The sequence below is a fragment of the Nannobrachium achirus genome (assembly GCF_963921795.1).
Source record: "Nannobrachium achirus genome assembly, chromosome: 19".
NCBI lineage: Eukaryota > Metazoa > Chordata > Actinopteri > Myctophiformes > Myctophidae > Nannobrachium > Nannobrachium achirus.
In genome coordinates, this window is record NC_137826.1 from 35325064 (window position 1) to 35335218 (window position 10155).

Here is a 10155-nt window from a genome sequence, read left to right on the forward strand (position 1 = left end):
ATGGTTGTGTTTGGTTATACCTCGGGTAGGGGTGTCTCAAAATCTGAGGGCCTCTGCTGCTATACTAATAATGTCCCTCCAGGGCCTGGCAATGCCAAACAATATCAGATAAGGGAAATAACTGTAAAGTTGATAGATGTGGCCCTCTAGTGGTGTATATAGGCTACTGGAATGACACGAGCAACGAGCATCAGCGTTGGTTGAATCGCGTGAATCAACTGCTTGTATAAAACTCGAGACCAACAGTGGGGGTCTGGGCGGGACAGTCTAGCGTCTTAACGACTTCTGCCCCATTTTATACTTTGTCATGCAAGACTAGTGAAAAAAGCTGATCTACAAGCTCATCACATCGTGGGGTGCGTTATGAGCTTGTAGAACGGCTATTTTCTCTATTTTCATTTATATTTTCTGTAAGATTTTCTAGTTTAATGAATGACATGTCCAAAATAGAGATTGATTATTAGTCGATTAATTTAGCATTTTGTAATTGATTAAATCATTAAATCAATTAGTAGCCTACGCCCTACTACTAACTGTTGCAGGATTGCAATGGAGGACAGTACCCGAGACCAACAGTGGGGGGCAGCAGTTCGCCAACTGACGTCCAGACAAACTTAAGTTGTCAGTAGAAGAACTCAAGAACATACCCACAATGCAGTTGTGAAAACAACATGGCGTGTCGGCTGAAACTGAAAGTTGACACCTGAACATCTTAGAGTTAAATCGTTTAAAACAAGAATAATACATAAACGTGCCGTTTCAAAACATTGTCGTCTTTAAGCAGCAGGAGGACGTTTGGTAGCAGCTCACCACTGAAACACAGCAGGTAAAGATGAACGAATTCAGGTTGTTTCATCATTTAAAATTAACAAATCAATATTGTGTTCCGAATCCTTATCCATTTTGTTATACCTTATTTTTTTTAAATTACATTTAAGCATATCTTTACGGGTTTCCTATTTGTATTATCTTATTATTGACTCCTCATTTAATATGGAACATTAATCTAATTGCTCTTTCTTGCTAGATAATGTGATCATAAACACGTTACAACTTACAACAAGTAGGCTCTATACTACTGTTGATTTTCAGTTTGTTCAACGGTTGTGTACATCAAACTCCAAACATGCCAGTTGTATGTATGCCATCATGTCAAATAGAGATAGCCCTAAGGCTTGTATCATATGGTCTTGTCCTCACTGTTAATGTTAATGATGCATGTGTTTTTACAGTCATGCCAAATAAGAAGACCCGCAAAACGCGGAAACTGTGCTCCTGGATCTTAGAACAGGTGAGTTTTGGGTGCTGTTAAATTAATTAAAACAGTGAACTGTAACTGGGTGCCGTTAATTGAATAAAACAGTGAACTGTAACTGGGTTCAACCGGTGCCACCATCCTGTCAGTAATGAAAAGAACAAGTGTTTCAGTACAGATAGCCTAATAATGTTCTATTTCATGTATAAAATACAAAAATCTATTTCAATGGTCAGGACTATTAATCGTAGGTGTGTTAAATCGTGCAAGTCAGTGGTTCTCAAAGAGGGGTCCTTGAGGGCTGTACCAGGGGGTCCCCAGCGAAATATGTGTTAGTACAGCATTAGCCTTAGAATGTCTGTGATCATATACATATAGACTTATATGTATATGTTCCATAAACACAGCCATTGGGTGGCATTTTGACATGTGCGTTGTGATTGATGTGGGGTAATTAATCACACCACCTGTGTGATTGTGCTTCCCAAAGGAGGTTTTCATATATTCAGTCCAGCAGTCATTCCGAGCCCCTCGCCAGTCGCCAGACAGAATGTCATCCGTGTGGAAACTGGAAAGCTCGTGGAAAAGTGGAGATATTTGACTAAATACACGCTTTCAGCCAGAACTTTCAAAGGGATATGAATTATGAAACTATAGGACAAGATCTGTCTCCAAGGCTGAGGAATTAATTATTGGGTGAGTACACAAGTAACGCTCGCCACTTTAGTGACGCGCCGCGCAGATTAGCTGCTAAACAAACGCCGCCCAATAGGGCTGTGACATTCTAGGGCTACAGCATCACAATCATCTTAACCACGCTGCAAGCTTGTACAACGTGATATTTTAGAACATTTTATCTTTTTTTCCTTTTACACAAATCTTTGGCACAAAACCTTTTCAGATGGGCTGTCCGCACTCCGCAGCCAAACATATATAAATTTGGGAGTCCTTAGCGCGAAACATTTTGAAAAACCACTGGTGTAACTGTTTGTATGTCTTATCTTTCGTATGCGTGTTGGTGGTGGTGCTGTTTGTGAGTGCAGGTCAACAGTGGGAAGTATCCAGGCGTGGTGTGGGAAGATGAGGCCAAGACCATGTTCCGTATCCCATGGAAACACGCTGGCAAGCAGGACTTCCGCAGGGACGAGGACGCAGCCTTCTTCAAGGTACAAACAGGGTTGGGATCCTTCGGAATTTTAACGATTAATGATTCCCTCTTAGTGGTCAGATTCCTTAACAGTTCCCTTTAACGATTAACTTGTCTTGAACTGCACTATAATCTTTTTGATGAACACAAATTCAATCATACAATAATAGTTAGTGTACAGTATTGCATATGTTGTAATGGTTCTCAAAGTGAGGTACAGGGATCCTCTGGGTTACTTGTTTTCCAAATGGACCCTTACTCTGACAAATGTACAAATGAAATAAAATGTTTTTCTAGACTACTCAGTGTGTTACAAAATCATTGTCTAAACATCCAAAATAGATCCATCATTTTTAGCTTGCGGCCCTTGGACTTTTTGTATTTTGCTGAGTGGCCCCTGAGCCATCTTACGTTGAGTAGTCCTGATGTATATTATAATGTTCTGATGGTCCAACACCAATTCACTGTAAGAATCATGTTACACGTACATACATACTCTCTCTCTCTCTCTCTCTCTCTCTCTCTCACTCTCACTCTCACTCACTCACTCACTCACTCACTCACTCACACACACACACACACACACACACACACACACACACACACACACAGCTACCCCGCCTGTATAAATACACACAAAACACTGGACATAATACAAAGTCAAAGTGTGAGGACAGTCAGAAATATGCGACTTTTGCAATATCTTCTTTGAACAGTTTGTAATAAGAAAGAGGAGAAAAAAAACACCTTGGTAGTGTGGACTGTTTCCCTAGTCCAGTTTCCCAAACTTTTCAGGTCGAGACCCAAACTAGTGAAAATAGCAAATAGTCGATCTACAAGCTCACCATGCGGCGTAAAAAAGTGTTATATTTTATGACATTTCTTAGATTTTTCTTTGATTTCACTATGAAATTCTGAAATTAGTTTTTAATTCATGAAAAAAGAAAAAATCTTTTTGGGTAATGTTTTTTGAAAATGTCTTGAAATAAAGAATAAATAAAAAACAAAACGTAGATAATAATTAAGGGACCAATAAAAATGTTTACGCAACCCACAAATAGGTCCCGACCAACTGTTTGGGAAACCGTGCCCTAGAGACTGTTCACTGAGAGTCTGCACCCGTCTGTCCATCTACTGTCTGCTCTGCTTTTGTAACCCCCCCACCCTCTGTTCCTCCTCCAGGCATGGGCAGAGTACAAGGACAATTACAGGAAAGCTTCTGGTTCTGACACCGCAGCTGACTGGAAGACGCGGATGCGCTGTGCCCTCAACAAAAGCGAAGAGTTCAGTGAGGTCCGTGGTCTGTCGCAGCGGAACATCGATGAGCCTTACAAGGTGTACCGGCTGGTTCCCCGCAGTGAACAAGGTGAGATCAAGCCCAGGTCTCCTTTTCTTTTGTAGCACTTGGTAAGCATGTAGATAGCAATGAGCTTGAAAATGTAAAAATGCTTCTAGCTCTATAGACTGATTTCTTAGAGAGGCAACCATAACTGTCAAGCGGCACCTGTGTATGTGCGCAGCTGTGCACTGACACTGCAGCTACATGGCATGGTATATATTCATATGGTGCCATTATATGGTGCCATTACATGTCATACACAGCGCATATCTAGAGTCCTGCGGCCTGCAGATTTAGAATATAAGTATGGTTCACCGATCCGACTGATATGTCTGAGTCACATTGTCTGGGATTTGTCAGAGTACAGTATAAGTGTATAGGGCTGAAGTGGTTCACTAAGTTAGTCATTAACAGCAGGGAAGGCGTTTGCCAGTCTAAAACCACAAGGACACCATGCCAGCCTAGATTATGAACACTGACAGAAATAGCAGATCTACAAACTCACAGCACATTGGCGTTGTGATGCGGTGTGAGCTTGTAGAGCTTCTATTTTTGGGGTTCATTCCAGTGAATAACTGGTTCTGTTGGTTCTAGTTGGTTCTGTTGGGTCAGGAGTGGTGGTCCCCGAGGAGAACCCTAACCCTAGACCTGGAAAGCATCTGTGTCACTTTACACCACTGTAACCATTATGTTATACTTTGGCTATTCAAAATGGCAGATATACAAGCTCATAGCGCAGCACCGCATTTTTCAGAAAACCATTAGGATTTAGAAAACATTTGTAGAATTGGGTCCTTGGGTCTAAATGGGTTCACTGGTTTTGTTGGTTCTATTGGATCAGCAGTGGTGGTGCCTGAGGAGAAGAGGAGTGTGGTATTAACTGGTTCTGTTGGTTCTTTTGGGTCAGGAGTGGTGTCTGAGACGAAGGGAACCAAACAGAGGCAGAGGATCGCCCCGCTGGTCAGTAAAAACACTTTGAAGACTCCAGCAAGAGCACTCATTCAGGCCCACTTTGACTATGGTATCGCAGCGCCTCAAAGGCCTTAAAAACAAGGCTCCAAACAGCCCAAAACAAACTGATTAGGCTACTGCTTAACCTTCCATCTCGGGCTCACCTGACTGACCCCTGCTTTTTTAAGCGTGGGTTGGCTCATGGTAGCTGACAGAGTACAGCATCTTGCAATGGGCCTGGTGTACAAGATGCACTAAACCACTGGGATGTTCACAACACCAGAGGCAGCTCTACAAATGATGTTCAATCCAGATTTGGCTCAAACAAAGGGTTACATTTGTTCTCCTGCTATGCCGCAAAAATGTGGAACGCCCTACCGACGGCCTTAAAGGAATAAATCCCTACCCTCCTTTAAAACCGTTCTGAAAAGTCACTTAAAGGCGGCTGCTACTATACTCGAAACTGGTAAAAAAGACAAAGCCTATCCTTACCTCCCCCTGACACTTCTACTTTAAATACAATTAAAAATGTATTTTGTTTTCCGACTGTCTTATATTTTCTGCATAGTACTGTGTTCTATTTGTATGAGTATGAGTTGTAAAAAGGGACCCCAATTTAAACGAGCCAAAAGATTTCTTGTGGTGTTTATCCTTTTTGTTGACCTTGTACCAGTGAACTGTACTGTCCTGACCTGTACCTTTTCCTATGCAAACCTCTTCTTCAAACAGTCTTCAATCAATCAACCTCCGCCCTCGGTCGAGATCAAGCACTTCAAGGTACAAATGGGCACCCCTCAGCTGGTGAGTGTGAGTGGGTTGCCCAACACTGATCATGAATCTCAGATAAAATAAATCGTATAAATGTTTTTTTCTTTTTTACAAAAAATAAAGAAATTACAAATCACAATCATGACATTTTACTTTATAATAATAATAATAATTGCAATTGGCAATTTCAATTGTGTTTCTGTCCTTGAACTTTGGAACATTATGAATAGAAATTACATTTCTGTTTGGGTTTAGGCTTCGTAAATTAAAGGTGCACACTAGAGCCGACAAATAACTTGCATAATTTCATACTTTAGATACACTATTCCCACTATTTTCGAAGATATATGACGATAATTAAAAAAAGAATTGCGATTAAACATTGTGACAGGCCTGTATACATGCTCCGGTGTTTCAAGTAACGTGTTGGTGGTTTGTTTCCAGTGCATTAACGTCATCCTACCAGGAAGAGAGTTGACAGTGGAAACACAAGAAGCAGCCCAGCAGACAGACGGACGTACGTTCAACCTACTGTACAGTATACAGGGTTCATTCATTTTGAGCATTACTGCAGCAAATGTAATCAACAAACTATACTATAAAATGGTCAAAGATTGGCCAAATTGTCGATTAGCAATACCTAGAAATAGGCAAATATTGTGAAAATAGACTATTTACAAGCTCGCAACGTTCTGAGCTTGTTGATCGGCTATTTTCACAACATTTATGAGTGTGGAGCTGAGTCAAACTAAATGTAATGCCTCAACTTTTTACAATTCCATGTGCTTGTCAGGGTGGGTTCAAATGATTTTGGAGGTGCAGCCAGTTGAGAACATCTGCAGTAGCTTAACATAGCAGTAAGCAGTAACTAGCAGTCGTGACTACATCATCATGGAGATTCTCAACAGTTTTGAGTAGTTAAGCACGGGTTAGGGTTAGGTTGCAGTGACTTCCACGTAGGCAAAGTATCAACATAAGATCGGAATACTTGATTACCATAATTCCTACATTATTTATATATATATAATATTTATTTATCTCGTCCTTTCTCTCCCTATCTCTCATATCTCTATTACTAATTGAATTTCCTATGGATTAAACAAATGGGGATGTATTTTGGGTCTCAGCTATAGTCGTTTTTCAATTCCTTCATTTCAGACCAGTCTGTGGAGTCCGGACTGCAGGTGAAGATTAAGCAGGAGAAACTTGAAGAACACCCACTCCTCAGTAAGTTTCATGTGCTCTTTCTTTCATACTAGGACCTATTTGGGTTCTTCTGACATTGACCATGCGGCACAAACGTCATGCAAAACCTTGCCTATCAGTCAAGTTGACAGGTCTGTCGGCTTGGCCTGTCAGGGAAGCCTAGAATCGGGGCTTCCTCCTCAGCCCAGACCCAGAGTGAAGAGCTACATGTAGCCCCCAATTGCCATTTGTTACATTTCATCAAGGGGTCTTATGAGACACAAAGCCCAAATTGGCAATATGACAGACACGTGAGCAGGTGGGGACGGGCGTCAAGTGGACTGTGAAACTATCGCAGGTGGAATCGTGCTTGGCTCATGCACACACCCACCCGTTCTAGAGTTAAGACGCTTTTTCTATGCGACTCTCAAGGAAAGAAGGCTTGAATGATATGCATTTTGAAACAAGCTACAAGGGTGGGGGGGCTTAGGGGGTGCTAAGCCTTCACCTTGCAAGTGCCCAGGTGTGAAGGACTTATTATACTTAGGAATTATTGTGAATGTTTTGTGAGACTGGTGCGGTTAATATTTTGCATGTTCATATTTCATAAATAGTAGTTAATTTTGTTTATTCTGGTCCAATTAGACAGCCATTATATTACTGTACGTACACTATACTGGTTGTCTGATGGGACCGAATAATGATGCAATAAGCATGATGATTGTTAAGTGCACAGTCTGCACACTCTCCAGTAATGTATAGTCAAGGCGTTGGCAAATTCTGTATTGGCGGTGAGCTGAGGCTAAATTAGTCTGGCGAACTCCCTGCATACAGACAAAACCATTATTCACTATCATGTTTTGTTTCTGCTCCTAGACATCCCGCACATGGCTGTGCATCAAGGGGTTTCTCCTGAACAGGAGAGCGGCCCCAGTCTCCTCCAGGAGGAACCAGAGCCTCTACAGATTAAAGAGGAACAGGAGGAGCTACCTCTAAGACCAGAAGAGCCTGATGGGTCAACGTCGACATCACTAGCAGTGAAAAGTGAAGATGATGATGAAGTTGCACTTGAAATTGACACTGACGTCACTGATGACAGTGATGATTGGGGGGAGACGAACGGGGCTGTCCACACCAGAGAAAAACCTTTCCAATGTAAACATTGTGACAAAAGTTACTACCGCAGAGGTCACCTGAAGACACACCAGCGTAGCCACACTGGGGAAAAACCCTACCGCTGTCAACAGTGTGACAAGAGGTTCAGTGAATCGGGTTCCTTGAAAATACACCAGCACGTTCATACTGGAGAGAAACCTTTCCACTGTAAACATTGTGAAATGAGTTTCAGACTGCCGCGGTCCTTGAAAAGACACCAGCGTATCCACGCTGGGGAAAAACATTTCCACTGTAAACATTGTGTCAAGAGTTTTGGTTATTTACGTGACCTAAAGAGACACCAGCATGTCCACACTCAAGAAAAACCTTTCCTCTGTAAACGTTGTGACAAGAGTTTCAAATGGGCACATTCTCTCGTAAAACACCCTTGTATCCGCAATGGAGAAAAACCTTTCCACTGTAAACATTGCGACAAGAGGTTCATAACGTCAAGTCTGCTGACCGAACATCAGCGTATCCACACTGGAGAAAAGCCTTTCCTCTGTAAACATTGTGACAAGAGTTTCAGTGGCTCGAGTAAACTGACGCAACACCAGCACGTTCACACTGGTGAAAAACCTTTCTGTTGTAAGCATTGTAACAGGAGTTTCAGTGACTTGAGCAACCTGAAGACCCACCACCAGCGTCTCCTCACTGGAGAAAGACGGTTCCAGTGTAAACATTGTGACAAGAGCTTTGTTCACTCATGTACTTTGAAAATACATCAGAGTCTTCACACCAAGGGTAAATTCTTAACACTGTACATTCATTATTAAACAGCTGATTGTTGGTTAGACAAGCAAAAGCAAATGTGATATAAATACTGCTGTCAACTTTAGGACTCCTCCTTTAGAGATATTGCCCAGCTCTTGCTTATTCTTCATTGATATACTTAATAATTGATAAACTGTAAATATTGGGGCACATTCGAAAAGTGTTCTCCCCGGAGCACAGTTCTCCGCCAGGTTGGGTTGCCTACCCAGGGCCCGCCCACTTTGGTTATAGTCACTTGGAATGCGGTTCCATTTTATTGTCTTTGGTATTGAATCTCAGGGCGGACACTCTAACCATAAGGCCACTGCGCTTGTAAAGTTGGGTAAAGCAATTAAATATACACGTCAATTCAGATAACTGATAATTTATCAGATCTTCAGTTTCCAGAAACACCAGTAACAACCTTTTATTAGTAACTGTTAGGTCAATGTAAGTAAGGGAGAGCTCATTTTGTACATGGAACATTGAATATGAACACATTTTAATAATCCAGTGTTGACTATCAAGTTACTGTTTTGTTTTATTTTGTTTCTTGCTCCTAGACATCCTTGTGTGTAAAGATGAGGTTTCGCCTGAACAGAAGAGGAGCCCCAGTCTGCTCCAGGAGGAACCAGAGCCTCCACAGATTAAAGAGGAACAGGAGGAGCTTCTAAGACCAGGGGAGCCTGATGGGTCGATGTTGACAGCAGTGAAAAGTGAATGCAATGAAGTCATCTCTTCACGCTGCTTTGAAGTTGAAGTTGAACTTGAATCTGACAATGAAGTCACTGAAGACAGTGATGAGGGGCAAGAGACCGGTGGAGGTTAGTCAGCTTAAAACACAAGGACAGGGACGGGTATGGGGAAACTGGGAGTTGGCATGACTAAATAAAATGAAATATTAAAGGAAGCTGTAGGGCTCCCAAACAAGGAGCTGCCAAAGGATTTTCAAGTTTTATCTCGCCATTTTAACCTGGCTTTCCCTTCTCTCCTCTCTCTCTGTTTCTGTCTCAGGAGTAATGTCCCAGTCTTCCCAGATTCAGGTCTTCTCTTGTTACCAGTGTCCATACGCTTTCACGTCTCAGGACTTCCTCCATAAACACGTAAAAAGGAGCCACTTCAAACTCTACCTTCAAATGCTGGGGAATGGACAGATCCCCTCAGCGGCCCACTTGTGAGAAGAGTTTTAGCCATGCAAGTGTTCTGGAGAGACACCATCGTTTCCACACTGGAGGAAAAACCTTTCCACTGTAAATATTGTGACAAGAGTGTGTTGAGTGTCCTGAGAACACACCCACGAATTCACACCAAGGGAAACGGAAATTCATCCACTGTAAATGTACAGGTAGTTCCGACGAAGCAATCTGATAGGTTGAAATAGCTCTCTCTACCTGTGATGATAACGAGCATTATGGAACGGGTCTCATCAAACAAAGAGCTCAGCTGAAGGGCGCTCCCTCTCCCAACACTATGCTAGGCGGCTACGCTAGCAGTTTTTCTCATGTGAAGTTCAGGGACATAGTAGCTAAATGTGGCATTACATTTATATCTAATATCTTAATTACAATGAAATGAAGTTGACGTGTTTTTAAGGGTAACTGT

At 42.0% G+C, this 10155-nt stretch overlaps 1 protein-coding gene across 1 annotated transcript; it reads left to right on the forward strand.

The window, feature by feature from the left end:
• Positions 1-702: 702 nt before the first annotated feature.
• LOC308304796 (uncharacterized protein) lies at positions 703-8867 on the forward strand (the record flags this gene model as incomplete). Its single annotated transcript, XM_080749426.1, has 10 exons — positions 703-826; positions 1233-1291; positions 2299-2421; positions 3585-3768; positions 4649-4701; positions 5422-5493; positions 5905-5977; positions 6619-6687; positions 7522-7800; positions 8854-8867. The coding sequence occupies exons 2-10, from the start codon at positions 1235-1237 to the stop codon at positions 8865-8867; spliced, it is 924 nt and encodes a 307-aa protein (XP_080605552.1). The 5' UTR covers positions 703-826; positions 1233-1234.
• Between the last annotated feature and the right edge of the window lie 1288 nt (positions 8868-10155).